This window comes from Vigna angularis, chromosome 3, assembly GCF_016808095.1.
Source record: "Vigna angularis cultivar LongXiaoDou No.4 chromosome 3, ASM1680809v1, whole genome shotgun sequence".
Lineage (NCBI taxonomy): Eukaryota > Viridiplantae > Streptophyta > Magnoliopsida > Fabales > Fabaceae > Vigna > Vigna angularis.
In genome coordinates this window covers 5248046-5269944 of record NC_068972.1, presented here as the reverse complement: position 1 = coordinate 5269944, position 21899 = coordinate 5248046, and the positions used below count along the sequence as shown (strand labels likewise).

The 21899-nt window shown below is 31.2% G+C and overlaps 1 protein-coding gene across 7 annotated transcripts; it reads left to right on the top strand.

Moving 5' to 3' along the window:
* The first annotated feature begins 2828 nt into the window (after positions 1-2828).
* On the top strand, positions 2829-8389 carry LOC108326657 (type IV inositol polyphosphate 5-phosphatase 7). 7 transcript variants are annotated; one of them, XM_017560261.2, is made up of 14 exons: positions 2829-3031; positions 3139-3687; positions 3833-3920; positions 4423-4497; positions 4601-4685; positions 4771-4875; positions 4961-5657; positions 5778-5971; positions 6148-6256; positions 6366-6514; positions 6699-6958; positions 7466-7559; positions 7647-7840; positions 8042-8389. In XM_017560261.2, exons 2-11 carry the CDS (start codon positions 3658-3660, stop codon positions 6919-6921), a joined length of 1755 nt encoding a protein of 584 aa, XP_017415750.1. In that variant the 5' UTR covers positions 2829-3031; positions 3139-3657; the 3' UTR covers positions 6922-6958; positions 7466-7559; positions 7647-7840; positions 8042-8389. The 7 variants fall into 7 exon arrangements, with proteins under 7 accessions (XP_017415750.1, XP_017415749.1, XP_052730311.1 ...); XM_017560266.2 differs by lacking the exon at positions 2829-3031 and having other exon boundaries at positions 3063-3687; positions 7675-7723; positions 7796-7840; XM_017560263.2 differs by lacking the exon at positions 2829-3031 and having other exon boundaries at positions 3063-3687; positions 7647-7723; positions 7796-7840.
* The last annotated feature ends 13510 nt before the right edge of the window (positions 8390-21899 follow it).

Here is a 21899-nt window from a genome sequence, read left to right as displayed (position 1 = left end):
GGTAATATAATAATGATATTGTTAAAATTTATTACTTACATGGTTGAGATATTACACTTACCCCTATTCTATCCTTTCTCACGGTTTCCCCAATCAAGAGCAAGTCAATTATTTCACTTGGATAGACTCCAGAACATGAATTATGAGTATATGTGGGTTTAATTATGTGTTCAACTTTTCACTATTTTCCTCTTAATTCTCTTACAGTGGCTATCACAAGCTTTGGTTAATACATAATAGAACAATAACAAAATACTATATATTAGTTATGTATGTAAAAATATGATTAGCTGATTCACTTATTATTATTACTATTATAAAAAGACAAGTGAATTGATTGTACTTGTACACATAACAAAAAAAAAATTATAAAAACACCACTTCTCCAAATAATATTAGTTTACAACTTTTTTTTTTAATCGACTAAATCAGTTGAAGCTGACTAAATGAAAATTGTGAAATAAGAGTGAGACTCGTAATTAAACACGTATCGAAATATCCCTTTTGATGATATTGTGATTGAATCCAATATGGTTGGTTCCGCTTAGATACCAATATGATGAAGATCCTATTGCTATCTTAGCTTCTGAATAATCTAAGATAGTTGAAGTTGATCACTTGGCATGGCACGTTCTAAAATGCGGGACCACTTTTTCTTTGTTCTTTAAATATGCAATTACTATGCATGGCCCAATTCTCTCTCATCTTTCAAACCTTTACCAGTTTATTTGGATTATTCCATGGCCCCTCTTCTCTTCCCTATTGTCTCAAATCATTCCCAAAGACCCACCTTCAACCATGCATAAACATAACCATGCTCCACAATTCCCCCATAAAGCAAAAGCACACCCAACATCTATATTATTATACTCTCAAAGTAACAATAACATCATCTTAACCCTTTTTTATCTTCCCATTCATCTTACCATATACACAGATTTACATTTCCAAACTAGATAATTAAACCTATATATTCTTCATTTATTCTCAATTATTTTATAGTCATTACCAGGAATTATGACTTTTAACATATTTCTTAATTTTTAAATAAAGGTGGAAATAAAATAAGATGATGCTTTTCTGATTAGATAACCTTGATTTGATGAGTATGGTATGGAAGTCTACTCATTATTATAGTATTTGAGAAATTCCAAATGAGCTTCCCCCAGTTGGGTTAATTTTGCTGTCTGCTACGACCTTGTAGCTGTATGTATGCATATTTTCGCATTCTTTACTGTAATTAATTCCCCGGGGATTTGATTAGACCCATTTGTTTGGTTTGTTCCCACCATCCTATGACTGTTGTTGCATCACTCCCAAAATTCTGAAATTAACAAATTCAAACTTAGTGGAGAGTCTTCTTATACCTTTGACCATATTTCTTCTGTCTTATTTTTTGCAGCTGCGCTGCAGCAGCTCATTTTTCTTTCGGCTTTATTATTTTTTTCATGTCAGAAAAGTTCCACTGCTCCTCTTTGCATTGGACCTCTTTCTTGCATTGAATACAAACAGACTGTGTTTAGTGAAGTTTAGGTTATTATTATTTTGGGGAAAAAAAATCCATAAAGTTAATTTATCTGAAAGTAAAATATAAACTATACACTATCTTTAAATTTTAATAAGTTATAGTACTGTGTATATATATAAATGTATATCATACATTAAAGGTCCATTTTGTAGTTTTTAATTAAATAAGTTTATTTTTTTAAAAAATATGCTTTATTTAGGTGGTGGACTTTCTGTGAGGAGATACTTTATTATTTTCCTGATGATAATAATAGTATATACAGTATTGCACTGTCAACTTAATACATTTTCTATTTCATATCAACAAGAGTTTTGACTAATAAGATACTTGAAGACCAATAATTTGTGAAAAAGGGAACACATTGGTGGCCAGTGGGGCTATGGCCTCAATCTTTGAAGAGGTTCAAGACACATGAAATTTGTAAGGCGAATATAATTCCATAAACACCTTTATAGAAAATACAGAAGGAAAAAAAAAGTCAAATTTAAATTTATTATTACTCCTAAATCTTGATCCCCACAAATAAACTTCAAAGTGATGTATGAGAGTTATACCCAGAGGAGATTTAGGAATGGTAGGAGAAAAAGGCATTTCCAAAATTCAAACTTGGGAGCCAAAGGCAAAAGGGCATTTTGTTTTGGAAATTGGTGTAGTTTTGGCTATTGAAGGTCACAGGAACTAAAGGAAAAGATGGAAGATGCTACTGCATGGATTTTTCGTTCCAAAGTCTAAACCAGAGTTGTACATAATGAATATGATAAGATTTAGAGAAAATCATAGTTGGCGGCAGCTTCAAAGAGTTAAAAGCAGTGAGGGCTGGGAGGGGAAAGGGAAAAGGAATCCCCAACACCATAAAATTGGGTAAGTTGCCATTGTTTCCAAAGACATTCCAAGACTAGCTAGGTCAGAGCCAAAAGGGCCTCAAAGTTATTTGCTATGCAACGCAACACGCCCTATATTCAGTGGCACCATACCTAGACCAATCTATGGAATCAAACGTCACATTGAACCATACAAAATATCTGCTCATAACATAACATGGCATATCAAAGAAAGACAAAATTAAATTTTTGAAAGGGTATCCGTTCATTCGTTCACTCGCGTGCCCAAAAAAACAAGACAATTGTTTTCATTATTGTTATTATTATAGAGGAATGACACACTGCATCAGTTTACTATTACTTCTCTTCCAAACATTCTTTGACCAATAATTGAATACAACACAATAACATAATATAAACAAGGCCTTTATCTTTTTCTTTTTCCCTTCTCCTTCTTTAACTGCTTTTGCTTTAATTGGAAGACCAAAAAACTACAAGAAGAAATGCAGGTTTAGGAATGGGAATAGGAGAATAGTGGTAGATCTCACATAACAGTTCACAGTTCACATCCCCTCTTCACTTTGCTGACCAAGGGCAGCTTTGATCAGCTGACCGGGTCGTTTTATGCAGAAGCCTTAAAGCAAAAAACTACCTACCCGTTGCCCCCTTGTCTTGAGCTAAGGTTGTCACTAAAATATTGTTATTTAAATACTAATAAAGCTCTTCTATGCTCTCTTTTACTACGCTTTATTCTGTTCAAATTCGATACTTTGTTTCCTGTGGTTGCAGAGAACGAGGAGCCTCTCTATGTCTCTCTTTCTCTCTCTTTCTCCCTTCCTCCCTCTAAATGCTTGCTGCATTGTCTTGTTCTAATACTTCAGAATCTCTTTTCACTTCCACGCATTAAAGTGTTGTCTCTCTCTTGAGTTGGTGGCGCTTGCTTTCATATTTATGGGAGTTTGTTTCCATGTTCTTATACTTTCTAGTAGTAGTGTTGCAAGAGCACGTACATAGCGCACCAGAAGAGGAAACCAAGGAAAACAATTGCATTTTGCCCTCTTTTCTTTAAGTTTCTCGGGTTGATCAATTAAGCTCTTTTCTCTGGAATTGAGAACAACAAACGACCCTGGTCTTGTTCCTCAGCTCCAAAACATAGATAGATTGTCTGGAGATTGGAGAAGGGGCTTCCAGAGCAATGATACTTTGCTATTTGAAATTCAAAGAAGTTTTGGATCTATAGATATACTTCTAAGCCGCACAGAAATATCAGAGAGCTTCGAGAGCTGTATGAAGTAGAAATTTGCGAAAATGAGAGATGAGAATTCCAAGAAAAGCAAGGTTTTGCCAATATCCTCTAAAACAAAGATGTTTTTTTTTTTTTTGTAGTTTTTTTTTCAGGGGAATGAAATTCAACGTTCTGAGTGTTTTGGTGTTTTCATATTACAAGTTGTTGACTGTTTTGTCTTTCTGTTACTTGATGAAGCTCTCATGGTCAAAGAAAATGGTCAGAAAGTTCTTTAATATCAAATGTAAGACTGAGGATTCCCAAGCAGACGGTGCTGCTTATGGAGGTAGGTGTTGGTTTTCTTCAAAACTCACTATCTACTAGGATCAGTTTCTAAGGGAGAAACAAGCCTAGGAATAAATTAGACGAGAGGTTTGTGATGATAGAACTGTGCAGTGTGAGGTCTTGAACAAATTCTCATGTTCTAGTTGGTACCGGAGAAACCTAAGGAATTAGAGATGAATAATGCCATTTCGAAAGAAAAATTGAAGCCTGGGATCAGTCGTCACGTTCTGTCTGACTTTGTCGTTGTCTAATGCAAAAGATTAAGCTATGTTAAATACTCAATTAGCTTTCTCTCAGGCATAGGTTGTCTTTGCCTGAGTTTTTATATTCTCATTAATTTGTTGTCTGTCAACAGTTTCTTCGCATCCAAACAAAATGAAACCATAAGCTGAAATATATGTTCATCAAATACAATTCTGTTTTTTCCTCCCTCTTGATATAAAGTCAGTCACTGTAGTTTCTTTTCGTGAATTTGATGCATCAACACCAATTTCCTTCTGCAGGAGGCGACGTGGATTGTAGAAGTAGGAATAGCTTCTCTGAGAGAGAGCCATGCACAATCAAAAAGAGCAAAACAGGTATAGAGTTTCCTTCATTTCATTTCTTGAACCATGCCCTTCGTGTTATTTAAATGCTGACTTCTTACTCAAAATCTTTACAACTACTAATTGTAATGAACAGAGAAGTTTAGCAGAAGCACAGATCAGGTGAGGCGAGCAAGAATGAATCTTGACCACCCTCGAATTATAGATGTGCAGAATTATAGGTATACCGTTTCTCTTATTTTACCTTCTTTTGAAAAAAAAGGCCATGTTCAAATTCTCATTGGTGTCTCTTTTCTCTGTAAGCAGCATTTTTGTAGCTACGTGGAATGTAGCTGGAAGATCTCCGCCAAGTACTTTGAATTTAGATGATTGGCTTCACTCTTCATCACCCGCAGACATTTATGTTCTTGGGTAGGATTTGGTATTTGTCAACGTAATCTTCATTCAAAGGTAGCATTAACTGTTACCAATGACTATTTCTACTTGTACCTTGCAGATTTCAGGAGATAGTTCCCTTGAATGCTGGTAATATCTTAGGGGCAGAAGACAATGGCCCGGCTAAAAAATGGTTGGCTCTCATCAGAAAGACTTTAAACAATCTTCCTGGCACCAGTGGAAGTAGTGGGTGCTATACACCATCTCCCATACCTCAGCCAGTTGTGGAGCTGAATGCAGATTTTGAAGGGTCAGCTAGGCAGAAGAATTCATCTTTCTTCCATAGGCGATCATTCCAGACAACTTCTAGTGGTTGGGGAATGGACAATGATCCTTCAGTTGGACAACCGCGGCTGGATAGAAGATACAGCGTCTGTGATCGTGTAATTTTTGGTCACAGGCCAAGTGACTTTGATCCCAGTTTTAGATGGGGCTACAGGCCTAGTGACTATTCCAGGGCAAGTGACTACTCAAGACCAAGTGACTACTCAAGATGGGGTTCATCAGACGATGACAATGGCCTTGGGGATTCACCAAGTACAGTCTTATTTTCCCCAATGTCCCGTGGTGGAGGTGGACCTTCCTTTAATGAAGAGGGATATGCCATGCCAGGTCATTCAAGGTACTGCCTTGTTGCTAGTAAGCAAATGGTGGGAATATATCTTACAATATGGGTGAGAAGTGAACTGAAAGATCATGTTCAAAATATGAAAGTGTCTTGTGTTGGCAGAGGATTGATGGGTTATCTGGGAAACAAGGTGAATTTTAAGTCAAGTCATATTCTCAATTTTTGTTTTTCCTTAGATTAATTCATGACAAACATGATGGTTTCATGTTATATACTTAAATAAAAGAGTTATGTTGGCTTGTATTTGCAGGGATCCATCTCAATTAGTATGTCTTTGCATGAAACAAGCTTTTGCTTTATCTGTAGCCATTTAACCTCAGGACAGAAAGAGGGTGATGAACTAAGAAGAAATTCTGATGTTATGGAAATTCTTAAAAAGACAAGGTTTCCTCGTGTTCAAGGTGTGGACAATGATAAGTCTCCACAGACAATCCTCGATCATGAGTAAGAATCTACTCACATTATCTAAAATTTATTTATTTTTAAATAATGCCAGTTATTTAAGGCCTCCTTTGCTAATATATCACCTTCTCCTCGTGTCTCAGTAGTATGCACACCTCTGTTTCCCTATGACTGCTTTTCTTTACACTTAACTGAGATTTTACATTTTCTCAATTTAGTCGAATTATATGGCTTGGAGATTTGAATTACCGGATTGCCCTCTCCTACCGTTCTGCTAAGGCACTTGTTGAGATGCAAAACTGGAGAGCATTATTAGAGAATGATCAAGTATGTCTGTTAAACATGATATATAAATTCCTTGTTCTTTGTTTAACTTAAAATGTAAAATTATTGTATGAATATTCGTAATGAATCTCAATTATTGCATTACTGGCAGTTAAGAATAGAGCAGAAAAGAGGTCGTGTGTTTCTGGGGTGGAATGAAGGGAAGATATATTTTCCTCCAACGTACAAGTATTCAACTAATTCAGATAGATATGCTGGAGATGATATGCACCCCAAAGAGAAAAGGAGAACCCCTGCTTGGTATGATCATCATTTATCACACCACATCATAGGAATTTAGAAGAAAGAATCCTTTATAGTATCATTCATATGAAACAAAGCTTATGATATGAAGGAAAAAATGAATTATGAAGCAAAGCGTATTTTACATTGTATTTTGTTAGCTTATGCTACTTATGCTTATATAAATATTTTTCTTTTATAGGTGTGACCGTATTTTGTGGTATGGAGATGGTCTACATCAGTTATCGTATGTCCGTGGTGAATCAAAGTTTTCAGATCACAGACCTGTCTATGGCATATTTTGGGCTGAGGTTGAGTCAGCTCATGGTAGATTGAAGAAAACTATGAGTTGTTCTCGTTCCAGAATTGAGGTGGAGGAACTTCTGCCATATTCCGGTGGATATACTGAACTGAGTTTTTTCTAAGGAATTTGGGATGTGAGACGTGTCCTTCCACATTCAGGTACACTAGTAATATCTACATCTGAGTGGTTTGCTTTTTATTTATTTTTTCTTTCATCTTTTAAGCACTTACAAGTAGAAAAAATTAAAAAACACGTGCAGGGCCCTAAGCAAACATGACCTTGCCCCTTTGGCCGAAGGGTTCCTTAAGTTTTTTTTAATTTTCTTGTTGGCTAGACCAAAAGTACTAGATTCTGAAGCTGTAAATGATTTATATGGGGTTGAACATACTAGAGTGAATCCTCCTAGTGCAATGAAAACATACAGTCTAAAAGAATATACTAAAACGATGTTGGCCATTAAGTGTATCTTGCTTTACTGGATATTCAAATTGGTTTCATGAATTCGGGAGCCAAAATGAACAGAATATGTTCACAGAATTGTCTGAAAAGCCTATGTATCACAATCTTTTCTGCTTTGAAGTCCTTTTGTTCTTTTCTTATTGTCAATACAATTATTCTTTTCCCCTGAATTATAAATCTTACATCCACATATTACTGTTCAGCAGCAATTGGTCCCCCATTACCATGCTGGAATTACTTTGAAGAAAACTCATTCATGGAGGGAGATAGAGACAACCCATTTCCCACATACCGAAAAAGGTTAGTTTTCTTCTCTTTCATGCTTTTCTTTGTGCTGCTTTTGGCCTGTTTCTTTGTCTAATTTTACCTTTACTTTATCTTTGTCAGTTTATAATCTGTAGTTTTGGTGCTACAGTCATGCTTTGCCTAACACATGATCAGTACAGTACATCATCATAATCTTGGTAGCTACTCATACACCACCTTCGGTAATGTGCATATTTTGATACCCAACTAACAAACACTCAACCTTCCAGTGTCTCACCATACTTTGATCGTTAACGGTCCTTCACAGTCATCAGGTACTACTTTGTGGCGATTTCTTCCACTTGATGTTTATAAGGATTAACACCAATGCACATGGCTACATATATTTTTTTGCACATAAATCTTTTTATTAATAACCATGTGCAATTGGTGTTAATTCTTATAAAGACATGCTTACAAATAATCTTCAACTTATGCTTATTAATAACAATGATCAATGTTTTTTCCTGTTGCAGGAAGTTGATTTTTTTATTCAAGATTTTTTAATTGTTTCTGGAGAATATATATGATGACTGGATGAAGGTGGAAGGCTTGTCAGAATAATCAATTGGGCACTAACATTTTTTTAATGCGAAGAAAAGAAACTGAGTTTATTTTTTCTTTCCCTTTTTGATCCTGAGAAAATGAGAGTTTGATGTATAGTGGTTGGCTATGTACTTGAGGAAAAATACGAACAAACAAAAAATGATTGATGTTCATTATAGAATTCGAGAGCCTCTCTTGCTCAGTCCATTATTGAAATTTTACTGATAAAGGTAACTTTGACATCAAAATTAAACAGTGTACACTACATCATTCATTCATTCCTGTGGCTCGTCTTTTCACTAATGAGGAACAGTGTATAAGTACACACTAAAGAGTGTTGCGGGGTTTGGAAAGAATATTGGGGGCTCTAACCGGGGTCCTCATCCAAGATGCTATTTACATGCTTATCAACTGCTGTTTGCTTTTGACTTCGTGGATTCTACCCACTTTTTACCTTATACCTATTTATTCTGCATCCATTCATTTTGGTTCACTAAGAGAAACTGAAGTAACAAGTTTCACAACTGGGGTGTTGCAGAAAAAGACTAACGCTAAATCGTTAATTGTGTAATAATACAATTTAAATGGAATTATAAATTTTGTGGCTGATCTTTGTCCATGTCGACGATTAATAAAAAATTGGAGTCTGACTCATTCCTTTAGGAGATCTCAACGGTTAAACGTCTTTGTCCCTGTTACTGTTGGAGAGTCACTTCATGTAGATGTCACTCATGCAAATATATTTTATCAAAACTTTTAGTACTGCAGAAGTCTCAATTCTTACCGAAAAAGAAGTCCCATGTTTGTTACCCATTGCGCTCCACTGTTACAATAGTAGTAGAAATGGTGCCAAAATGCGATGAGATTGTTCAGGCTGTAGAAAGAAATGCATTCTTTTGCCATCAGGGATGCAGAGAAAATCAGCATTTACTAAACCTATTAATCTCGTCAAATCGCATGCAGCAGTGTTTTTGTTTTGTCCAAATTTCGCGGATCGTTGACAGTGTTAATATGACATAATTGTTATCTTAAATCCAAGGATTATTACGTAACAGTTAAACGCTGATGATCATAGAAATATGGGTTGACATTGGAAGTGTAGAAAAAAAGTAGGAAATGAACAAACATGGCAGGTTTTGGATTTGAGTTGATAATCCCCAAACCTTGGTTGGAGTAGAAGTTAGCTGAGACAAGCTTTTGTCCAGACCCTGATTTGAAAATTCCTTTACCAGAATTTCAAACACACTGCTCTGTTTATTCGTTTGACCAAGGAGCCATGAAGCTCGGTGCGAGATCATCTGGTGAGATTCTCACGCGTACAATGTTAGAGACACCGACACGTTCGCTAAAGGAAAATCTCTCATCATCATGAAACAGTTTCGGGACAAACACAAGTAGACACTAACATACAGTTTGATTATTTTTATAACATCCTTTTAACTAAAAAGAGCTTAAAGAAGTTTGATGGACTCTTTATTTTATGGTTCCAGTTTCACAACTACTTAAAAAAATATGTTGTTGAAGAAGCAAAACGGCACAATGACAGAGGCTTGTCTCTACTACGGTTTTATCTTGTTTGTTTTGTTTGTATGCCAACTGGTCCTTGATTTTGGCCTCTCTAGTGGGGAACCACTTCAAAAGATTTCATCTTTGGTATTCTGCTAGAGATTTTGCACGCCATGTAGATTTTCAAAGCTTGTTGGTGTCCTATGACTTTTCTTGAACCAATGACAATTTTGTTAGACTTTCTGGTGCCATCCAATTATCCAATGCTTTTATTACTCTCTTTAGATCTATTTCATGATTTGTTTTACTTGTTTAGGACCACGCCTTTTTGTCTGAAATTCATCCTCTTGCCTCAGTTTATGGCATAATTAGCCAAGTTGGTGTGCTGACACCAGCATTTGGAGTCCTTCATAATGGCTGGGAATCATTATTCCTCTGAGAATTCTGATCCAACTATTCTAGAAATGATTGTTTATAACTCAGCTCAGAGAATGTTTGCATTATCCCGCACAAAATCACTATATAAGCAGAGGGTTGACAAAGTAATCTGTCCAAACTTTCTTTGTGCCATTTAACAATTACAGGAACTCTATCAGTAGGTTGTTGATGTTAACTTTCATCTAAATAATTTGGAAGTTGATCTCAGCTTTTCTATTGACAAAACTACAGCATGAAGAAAGGATTTGAACCCTCTGCAAGATTAATTAATTAGCTTAAAGAATTGGTTGAATTACTCACAGCAGAAAGTTAATTTCACTGATATGAAAATTGACACAACTACAGGTTGGAGTGGTAACTTAAGACTAAATTGTAATTCAAAACAGAAGCAGAAAAAGTAGTTTGAAATTAGAATTGAGATGATATCACTTTTGGAGCACATAAATTTAAACACAATAATCTTTTGGTGTCGGCAGGTTAATCCTGGATCAAATGTTTTACTATATGAAAGTACAAAATCACCATAAAATGCCAAATTAAGTTATCATCTTTCTGAATTACTCTGTCTCTGATACTGTGTGTATCATCATCATCTCTTAAATGTATCAAAAAATTGTCCAAGAAATCTGAGATATTAGAACATGTAAGGTAAGGAGGGCCTGCTTCGGTCCAAATTTTGATTGACTGAAAATTATAATAATTTGGTATTTGATGCTATCAATTTTAAGTAGATGTCCAAGTTTGAGTTTAAAAGAAAATGATGGGCAGATACTGATGCTAGAGAGAGAAAGAAAATAAAAGAAAGAGGATTCTATATGCTACCAATATGATAATACCTCCCTATTTTTTTTTCAGGAAAATTATTTGTTTTTTTTTACAATTTTGTTTTTAAATTGTTTCTTGTATTTATTATTTTTCTACCAAAATATTCATAATTATTTTACTCCTTTCCGTCTCAAATAGGAGAAACATATTCATAATTATTTTACTATCTCATTTACCAAATGATTTTTTTTTGTTGTAAATGACCTTTCATCAGAACTTGATATCAAGTATAAGTTTAGTCATTAAGAATAAATTCTCAATAAAAAGTTTAGGAAATAATTTCATTAAATTGGTGAAATTTATTAAGATTTGTTTATATTTAAGATTAAGATACATATTTTATTTATTTGTATATTTAAGATTAGAGTCAATAATATAAAAAAGAAAAGTGTATACTCTACTATTATCATACGAATTTGCAGTGAAACATAAATAGAAGCAGTGACTGACAGTGACATGTGTGATAACTTTGTTCGTCATTCCTATCTAATTCATTATGATTTTCTGGGCAGCACCAACCAAGATAGTTGAATCATTAAAACTCGTGTCAGTTGCCATTTCACTTCTATATATGTTTTTTTTTGTTGTTGACATCATCCGTATGAATAATTAAGATAATAAGTGCACAAACTTAATCCCGGTAGGGCCTCCTTTTCAAGCCCAATAGACCCATCGATTTATGGACCCAGTTTCATTGGGCTTCACTCAATTAATCCCAACTCATGATGTCATAACATAATCATATAAAAACATTTGGGTGTTGCTCCCTCCACTACCACTCTATACTTCCTTTACTTCTCCACATTATTTTAAATACAATTATATCCTTAAGTTAAAAAGATTTTTATTTTTACCTTAATTTAAATAATTTGAAATCCTAATTTTATTTTTCCAGCACCCACCCACGAAACTTTCTTTCCCTTTTCCCATTTTCGTTTCACCTCCTGTACTTCCATTCCTTTTTCTTCTTAGTTTTTTTTTGTTTGAAAGCTTCAATTGTCATCGTGGTGTGAAGGAGCGTCGCCGCCGTGGTGTGGAGGAACATCGAAGAGCGTCCAGAGCATCAACCAGCGTGAGGAAGTATACATCAACGGAGGTGACATCCTTCAACGGATGTCCCCTAATAAAACAAACCCTAAAATAAAAAGTGTAACCTTTAAACGGAGGTGACATCCTTCAACGGAACTTTTAAAGGTTACGTTTTTTATTTTAGGGTTTTATTTCAAGGTTTATTCGAATACGAGGAAGCACGACACGCACTGCACCACGAGAGCGAGACTGCTTGATAATTCTTTTCACCACCACCAACCTTTGCAACTTGTAGTTTTAAAATGAAATATAAAAGTATAATGTTAAAATGAAAGAAAAATATTTTACTCATGTACGATACTAGAATAGGTTATTAGTGAAATAGGTTGTGAATGGGTAAAATTAAAAAATAATAACCCTAAAAATAAAATTTTACTGAAAGATAAAATAGTAAAGGGAAGGTGGAGGGAGAAATATATGGTGATGGAGGGAGGAACATCCAAAACATTTTTATCTGCACGACCGGAAATTATGAAATTATTTTGTATGAAAATTTTAAATTTGATAAAACGAATTATACTGATGTAATTTGAGGTGCAGAACCAAAATTACTAAATGTAAAGCTTACAACATGTATTCAATTTTTAAATGTTAACACAAATTACTTCTTGGATTTACAATTCACCTTAAATTAATACAATATAACACTCAATTCCTTAAATTTATAGTTAACATATCATATCATTTAATTTTAATTTATCTCATTTTTTTATTTAATTAGTTATTCAAAACAGTAATAAATATATTTTTTAAATTTCATAATCTTATTGTGACGTTTTGTATGAATCGAATAATTAGATTTTAATTTAAACAAAATAGAGAAATCATTTGAGTTATTGATTGTTTGATTTAAATTTTTTTAACAGTCATTTACATAATTTATTGATAATATATTTTTTTGAATAAATTAATTTCATTAACACTTATATGAGAGAAAAAAAGGGGAGTTTGGTATGATGGGAAGGGAGTGACATTGTTAGGATCCTATTATATTTAGTATACATTTAATACGATGAATTTATTTAACCATATAAAAATATTTCAGATTCATTATTTTATGTTTATTTTAAACAAATGGTTTGATTTATCAAAATATAATAAGTACTATGCTAATAATTATTCAGTTGCATTTAAAAGTAACTAATTATTAACTTTTAAAAATAACATTTTATATCTTTTTTATAAATGTAATGAAGAACACTTGTAGTCTCTCCAAGAAAATCAATTAAATATTTACTATTTAATTTTTTAAAATTAACTTGCTTAATTTATAGCAAATACGCACAGATGTTTATTTCATATTTTATAGCAAAGAGAAATATTAAAGTTGAATTAGAATTATTATTTGTATTAATGTGTTTGGGCATAACCAACAAATAAATTGTTGGGCTAGAAAAGATAAACTGACATAAAAATTGTGGGTAGAACCAACATTCTCATCTATTTATTATAGTGGAACATGCAACTCCTGTTCATAAATTCCTGTTTTCACCGAAGGGTCACACACTTTGACCACACTCAATTCACGGAAGCTCATCCACCAAACTTTCATATGTTAGTTGATATAAAAGGGAATACATCATCTAACGTTTTGCAATGATAAATTTTATCCATAAATTCAATAAAATAATTGTGAAATTAGTTTCTTTTCTCCCTAAAAGTTTGTCAACTCTACTTTATAGTAAACAAAAATTACATTTTTGTAAATTTAAAAACTAAATTAATATAAAAATATAGAGTTTAAGACCTTTCACTAAAACATAAGAAGTAGATCCTATTCACGATGAGATCATAACTCTGGTATTAATGACTGAAGAAAAATAGTGTGGGTTGGCATGTATGTTTCATTTCACATGCATGTGACATTGGGTGAACAAAACGCAGAGTCATCATGAATGACATAATAATGATGAGACATTGGTTCTAAGAACCATATTTCAATGTCAGAAGACATAAGAGCAGACCAATCTGTGAGCACTGCATGTTAATCAGATAGAAGCAGAAGAAGATCACTTTACGTGTGTTTACTTCTACCGATTAATTGTTAATGCCATGGTGAATGAAGATTATCATTGTTTGTTTTATGCTGATTCTTCATCATTAGCAAAAAAGGATTTGTTTCTGCTGATTGCAGAAACGATTGTAAACGTTTTTTCAGGATGAATAAGAGAGTAACGTGGTCTGGGAGAATTAAGGGAGATTTCAATATTTTAATTTCCTTATTCTGAAAAGGTTAATAAAGAAGACAGATTATCACATGTGTTTTTATATTTTTATTGAAATTCTCTTACTTTAATAATATAAATTATATTAATAATAATATTAATAGTAATAACAACAACAATAGTAACCAATAACATTAATTTTAAGTGTGAAATTAAAATTGTTGAAAAAAATATTTTAATTAATAATGAAGACAGATTATCACATGTAATTTCCTTTTTCAGATTCTTGATGGATAACATGAAGCTTAATAGAGGAGATAATTAATAATGATGTTAGTAATTTTCTTTTTAATATTTTAATTTAATTTTATTAATAATGTCACTAAATTATTTGATGATTTTATTTGTGTGTTGTTTCTTTTAGGAATTAAGCAATAAAAATGAAGATATTAGAGAATAAACATAGATCTTAGAGTGTCAATTTTAGATGATTTATTTTTTTAATTACTTGTATTTGGATATATGTTTTAGGTACTATTAATTTCAATTTATATTTTAAGTTTTACTTACTTGTCAAGAGCTGTCAAAACGGGTAACTCAGCTCGACTCGGCCCGACTTACCACGGGTTGGTCACTTAGTGAGTCAATCCAACCCGACTCACTTATTAGCAAGTTGAAAAAAATTTAAACTCGGTTCGACCCACCAGAGGTTGATGAGCTAAATGGGTTGGCTCAGTACCTCACTTAATTATAAGTTTTTTTTAAAATAAAAAAATTATAATTTTTTTAATTCAAATCTAAATAAACTTTAAAATGATGTTAAACTCCAAAGACAATTCAAAATAATTAAAAAATATTATACAATCCAAGCGTAAAAGACAAACAAATAAGTTTTGAATATTGATAATTTTTATATCACTTCTCCATTTATAATATTAAAGTCTTGAATAAATAAATCTATAATATTTTTCTGTCCCAAACATCTTTTTCTTTATCCTCATCTACAATATAATAAAAAAAATGCTAACTAATAATATTGAAACACAAAATAATAAATAATTAAATTAAATTAGGTGAGTTGGTGAGCCATTGACTCATCACGGGTTCAATCCGGTGAGTCAAGTTCTAAGTGAGCCGAGTTAAAAACTAACCTGCATAAAAAAAATTACATTTTTTTTTCCAATCCAACTCATTTGACAACACTACTTGTCATTAACTTCTACTAAGATCTATGTTTTAAATATTATTTGTTTCTTTTTTACAATTTATTTTGAATCTCATTTAAAAAATTATAAAATATTTTTTTTTTAAATATTTGTAGATAGAAAACGAGTATCACCCAGTATTCTGAGGTTGAAAAAAATCTGCAAATTCTCTTTATGTGGATAACATGTACAATTGTTTTTTTCTTTTTGCAAGTCAAGTAATGAGACTATCTTTGACTTACTCGTTGTCATCTATAACTAGTATTAATGTCTTCAGTTTAATTTTTTATTATCCTGCAACCGTCACTCAAACCTGCGCTCATCACTTTTGTTAGATTTAGTAAGTGAAGTAATTAGAAAGAAGATCTTAAGAAAATCTTATTCCGTCGAAGATTTTTTTCTTATATAAATTTTATCTAATAATTAAAAGTATTTTAATGAGAATTTTATGAATACTTATTTTGAAGGTGAGTTTTTTTTTTCATTTTTATTAGAAATGATTTACTGTAAAAAAATGTTTTGAAAGTGGTTAGAAAACTAAAAGATTATAATTTTGGCTTTCAGATATTTACTGACGTTGCTTTGGGTTTACATGGGTTATGTGATAGAGATGCTCTGAACTTGTTTTTCATTCATTTATGTAATATGATTTTTTGTTTGATTTAACTTGTTGTATAATTATGTTATTTTAGTCTTTAACCATTATTTCGTTGAAGAATGATGAATTAAAAATACATAAGAAATGGGTAGAAATAAGAATGTTTTATAAGAAATAAAAAATTAAAAAATATTTATTTAGTTTTATTATTTATAACAATATACATATTTTTAAAGTTTTTCTTTTGAATTATATATATATAGACACACACACGTGGAAATCACGGCAGAACATAACTACCCTTCTACAAGTAATCTCAGTCACACACTATTGTATATTATCCTCCTAGTTGTATTGATTTTTCATTTCAATCTGCCTGGTCGAAATCCATGTGGATAACCAAGGTTTTTGTTGTTCATTAGCAGCATATATAGTTTATCTTGCATCTCATGTGACTATTTGTGTTTTGTTCTGTTTACTTAAAAGGCTTTGCTACTCACAGATTCTAATGTTCACCTTATAGTTAAGACAAGAAAAGCGTATTGTGAGTAACATGGAATTCAAGATGTTCGTAATCACACTTACCCCAGCCAGACTTCCTTGATGCCACATTGAAAGTCTTGTGTTTCTGTACTTGATATCCCTTTCTTACTTTCACTGATTTTAATTCTCTATAAATGTTGCATATGTAAACTACAAAAGAATATTTTTTGTGTGACTAGTACATATGTGAAGGATTGATATTGACATATCATGTTAGATTGTCACTTAGATTAAGTGTGGATTAAATTTTTAAAATATTGAAGGCCATATGTATAAATAAATTTTATTAAGATGTCAAGATTAAATACTGTAAAATTAAATAAAAAGTAATTTTAAATTATGTTATTTTTAATTTTGGTAAGTTTTGTTTTGATCGTATGAGTTTTGAAATTTCTATTTCTTGTTTGTTGGCAAGACCTACTACTAGTGTTAATATGGTTATTCAATGATAGCATCATCATAAAATATAATATCGTCACGTATCGTTGAAAGTGATATATAAAGAATTACGCCAATGAAACTGAGAAGTTAAAAAAAAATTACATGTATGTTTCCATACATAGTATATATGTTTGAACTAATAATATCAATTAACATCTTTTATCCTTATTCAAATTAATCATTTTAAAACATTCTAATTTTACTGTCGAATTCTATATCATGAATTCAAAATAAAGTCATGTTTAATATCACTATAAATTTTGACATTTTATTTATATTAATATTAAAAAATATATCAATCATTTGTTATATTACATGAAAATTTATTAAAAACTAAAATAATACAAAGTATAAGACAATTATGGCAAACTCATGATTAATTTTATACTTCACGGTACATGTGCAAACTATACATGTTATGAAAAAAATATAAATAAATATATGAAAGTAAAACATGAAATCAACTATATTATTCTGTGACTTAAAGCGAAATTAACCAATCTATCAGCACAATAATTTTTTTCACTAAAAACATATAAGAAACTTTGACATGTATACGAGTACAAATGACAAACTAAAGAATAACCACTCTATAACTACAGTCTCTCAATGTTCTCCCTCCAAACATATTTCAAAACATAAATGGTCTCGTAAATATTAGCATACGAAGCGAAGCAAAGACAACCCATATATAGTTACATCATCTATTCACCTTAAGCCAATTAACAGATGAAACTTGTCATATTATGTCTATAAATAAAACTATCTTATCCTCCCTAATTTGAAAAATTGAAAAATTTCATAAAAAAAAGGTTTAATAACCTTCTTTGTCCTTAGTTTCGCTCTAGTGTGTCAAGTTGGTCCAAAATGTCAATTTCGTCCATTATTGATAAAATTTGCCTTAATCAAGTCTCTTTCGTTAAATATGCGGAAAGGGCGTTAGTTTTTCCTTCTCTTTCTTCTACTCCTCTGCAACGCAGCAGCTTTTGTCAGCTTTTTATCAGTGGTATGATTTACTTCTTGACGCATAAATTATTTTGTGAAGTAATTATATACACATTTGTTATATCAGAATTTTATCAATTTAATATTAGAGACTTGATTATGTTTTTTTTTTTAAAGGTTAAAACTTAAAAAAAAACACACATAATATATATATATATATATATATATATATATATATATATATTTATTTATTGTGTGAATAAATTTTTATTTGAAAGATTGATGAGTTGAAAATATATTTTATATTACTTTCATAAATTGTAAAAATATAATAATTTATAATTTAATTTATAAACGAATATAATATTTTATAATAATTTGAAAATAAAAAATATATTTAACCCATAAAACATTAATTAGAAAAATGAGTTTTATAAGACTATTGTACTGTAATAAAAGTGATAACAAAATTTAAAATGTAAAAACGTTGAATTATAAGAATAAAAAACAATTCCTTCCTAACCACAGTATATATCTTTTTCAACAACAAAATAAAATATTAATTAGAAAAATAATAGTAACTCCTACATTACACAAAAAGTAGTAAAAAAATATATTAAAATTGACGTGGCACGATAAAATCTACTAAAAATACATTAAAGCTTATTAATGTGAATTTTACTATTTCATATAACTTTTAAGATTATTGGTTAGCAACTTTTACTCTAATATAAGGATTCTTACAAGGCTCATACACACTCCATTCCTTTAATTTGGTTTAATGACAAAACTTATGTTTTCAAGATAGAGCTTTTTTTTATTGAGTAAATATTACTGTTATATTAGGTGTATATCTATATTATTTAGTCATTAATTATAAGATTAAATATGTTTTTTTATTAAATTATTTTTAAGAATGTGTTTCATCCTTAAAATAAATTTATGGTTTTTTTACTTTATAAAAATAAGGCAAAATAATAGAACTTGTAGTGTAATATAACTTAAACATATATTTTGTTAAAAATTACTTTTAGATAACTTTCCTTCAATACAAATAAATATAGTTTAAAAACAAAATACAATTTTTAAAAATTGTTTAAGAATAAAAAATCTAGTTAACCCTTAATTATATACGATAAATAAACTTAAATTTTTGAAGTTTTTTTCACAGTTGAAATCATATTTATTATTTTTATTAATCTTATTCTTATGTATATTTTAAATTTTTAATAATTTATACATTAGAGAAGGAGAGAGTTAGAAAAATACCAAAAATTAGGAATGAGACCCAATATATTTTAATTTGTTTAATCATTAACTCATTATGATTTGGAGAAACTATGAACATTAATTCAGATGTTTTATATAAAGGATCACGTAAATGATAGTGAGATGATGATAACACTGACAAAAAGCTGATGCAGAGGAGCAAAAGTGAGAGAAAGAAAAGTTAACTCCGTTTTCGCATATTTAACGGAAGAGACTTAATTGAGGCAAATTTAAAAGGTTGGACCAACTTGACATACTGCAACGAAACTAGGGACAAAAAAAGATATTAAACAAAAAAAAAATAAAGACAAATTTACTCATATGCATCATAGATTTATTCTCCGTCATGCATACTAATTCTTTAATTTAAAAAATAGCAAAAAGTAACATAGTTAGATTATGAAATATACTATAATTTTTTATCATCTAAATAACAGTAATCAGCAAAGAATTATAAGGAGACTTAATTTGCATCACCTAATTTACTACCACAAAAATGTCACCCAATTGCCTTTTATGTTGGATACTTATTTACATCATGTATCTTTTCATACAACGTAAATTTGTGTGTTTTATAATAATGTCAAATTTGTTTTTGACATAAAAAGTTTAAAATAACTTAGGAAAAGAATATTCTCTGTGTTAGAGACTAAACATGAAAGAGACAAATATTATTTCCCGATTAGTGACTAGACATAAAATGAGACAAAGACCTGGATATATGATCAATAGTACCTATGTCTAGAATCTATTGGGAATAGATATTACCTTGAGCCTGAGAAGAAGTGAAAACAGTATGAGAGCTCACTAGATCGGTAGAATGTGTGGCTGTGGGATTAGATTGAGGAAGAAGTGTCAATAGACCATGAATTTGCTCGTGAGAAAGTCCCAGAGTTGAGGAATTTGACTGTGCCTAAGAATTATTAGAAGAAGAAACTACTGTAGAAGAATATATGATAACATTGTAGACTCTTTTGGATTTGAAACCAGGTGGTAATCCATGTATCAAAAAGCAAGTATCAATGGTGTGGTTTGTCCTACCACAGTGAGTGCATTGTGGAGGTGCACCAAATCTCTCCCCTGAAAAACGAGCATGAGAACCTTGATATGAGGATTTTCCCCACTCATAATCATTAGCACGAGCTCGAGAGGGTTTACCTCTGCCATTGAAGGTAGAGAAAGAAGGTTTAGATCGAGAAACTTCTGCCGCCATGACTGTAGATTGAGGAAGAGTTCTTGATTGTAATTGTTTCTCATGTTGAATTATTATCGAAATTTTTTTTGGGTAAAGAAGGCAAGGGATCCATGAGAAAGATCTGAGAGCGGACAATAGAGTAATTATCATTCAAGCCTCTAAGAAAACAAAGAACATAATCATTCTCACGATATTCCTTCATTGTCTTAGAAACAACACAACAAGAAGCAAAAGATTGACATTCGGGAATTGGGCGAAAGTTGCAAAGTTCATCCCAGAGAATCTTCATTTTAGTGTAATATGTAGTAACACTTAGGTCAGATTGATGCATTGAATAAAGATCTTGATACAATTGTGAAATTCGAACAGAATCACCTTGGGAAAAATGATCTTTGAGATCCTTCCATGTCGTAGCCACATAGTCAACCCAGATAATACTTGTACCAATCTCATGAGAAACAGAATGAGATATCCAAGATAAAACCAGATTATTGCAACACTTCCATGCGGGAAACATGGGATTTGTATCATCTGGACAAGGAATGGAACCATCAACAAAGCCAAATTTATTCTTCATTTGTAGTGTCATAGACATCGAGCGAGCCGATCCATGATAATTGTGACCTTCAAGAATCGGAGAAACAAGCACCGATGAAGGATTCTCGTTAGGATGAATGTAATAGTCGTGTGTTGTATCTTGCAATGATGCGATAGTAACAGAGGGAGTAACCATAGAAGGAGAAGAAAAGGCAGGAAAACCAAAAATGAAAGGTAGAAGATGAAGATCTAGGTAGTAACATAATTGGTTGCGGTATAAAAACGCAATATAAATATAAAAACAGAATATAAATATATGAACATAAATGCACAAATATGAACGAAAAATAATCTAAATCCAATACAAATTAATCAAATTGATTTTAAAACATTCTAATTTTACTTTCTTATATATCTTTGAATTCTATATCTAATTCATGAATTCAAGATAAAATCATGTTAAATATTACTATAAATTTTGATATTTTAGTTATATTGATTTTAAAAAATATATCAATAATTTGTTATTACATGAAAATTTATTAAAAAATAAAATAATACAAAGCATAGACAGTTATGCCAAACTCATGATTAATTTTATACTTTACGAAACATATGCAAACTATACATGTTATGAATAAAAATATAAATAAATATATGGAAGTAAAACAATAAATCACCTATATTATTCTTTGTGAATGAAAGCTAAATTAACCAATCCATCAGCATAATAATTTCCTTTACTAAAAACATAAGAAACTTTGACATGTATATGAGTACAAAAATGTATGATTGCAAGGAACTACTCGTTGATCTAAAAAAATGACAAACTAAATAATAATCACTTTACAACCACAGTCTCCCAAAGTTCTCCTTCCATACATATTCTAAAAAATAAATGGTGTCATAAATATTAGCATAAGAAGCGAAACAAGGACAACCTATATATATTTACATCATCTATTCACCTTAAGCCAATTAACAAATAAAACTTGTCATATTATGTCTATCAATAAAACTATCTTATCCTCC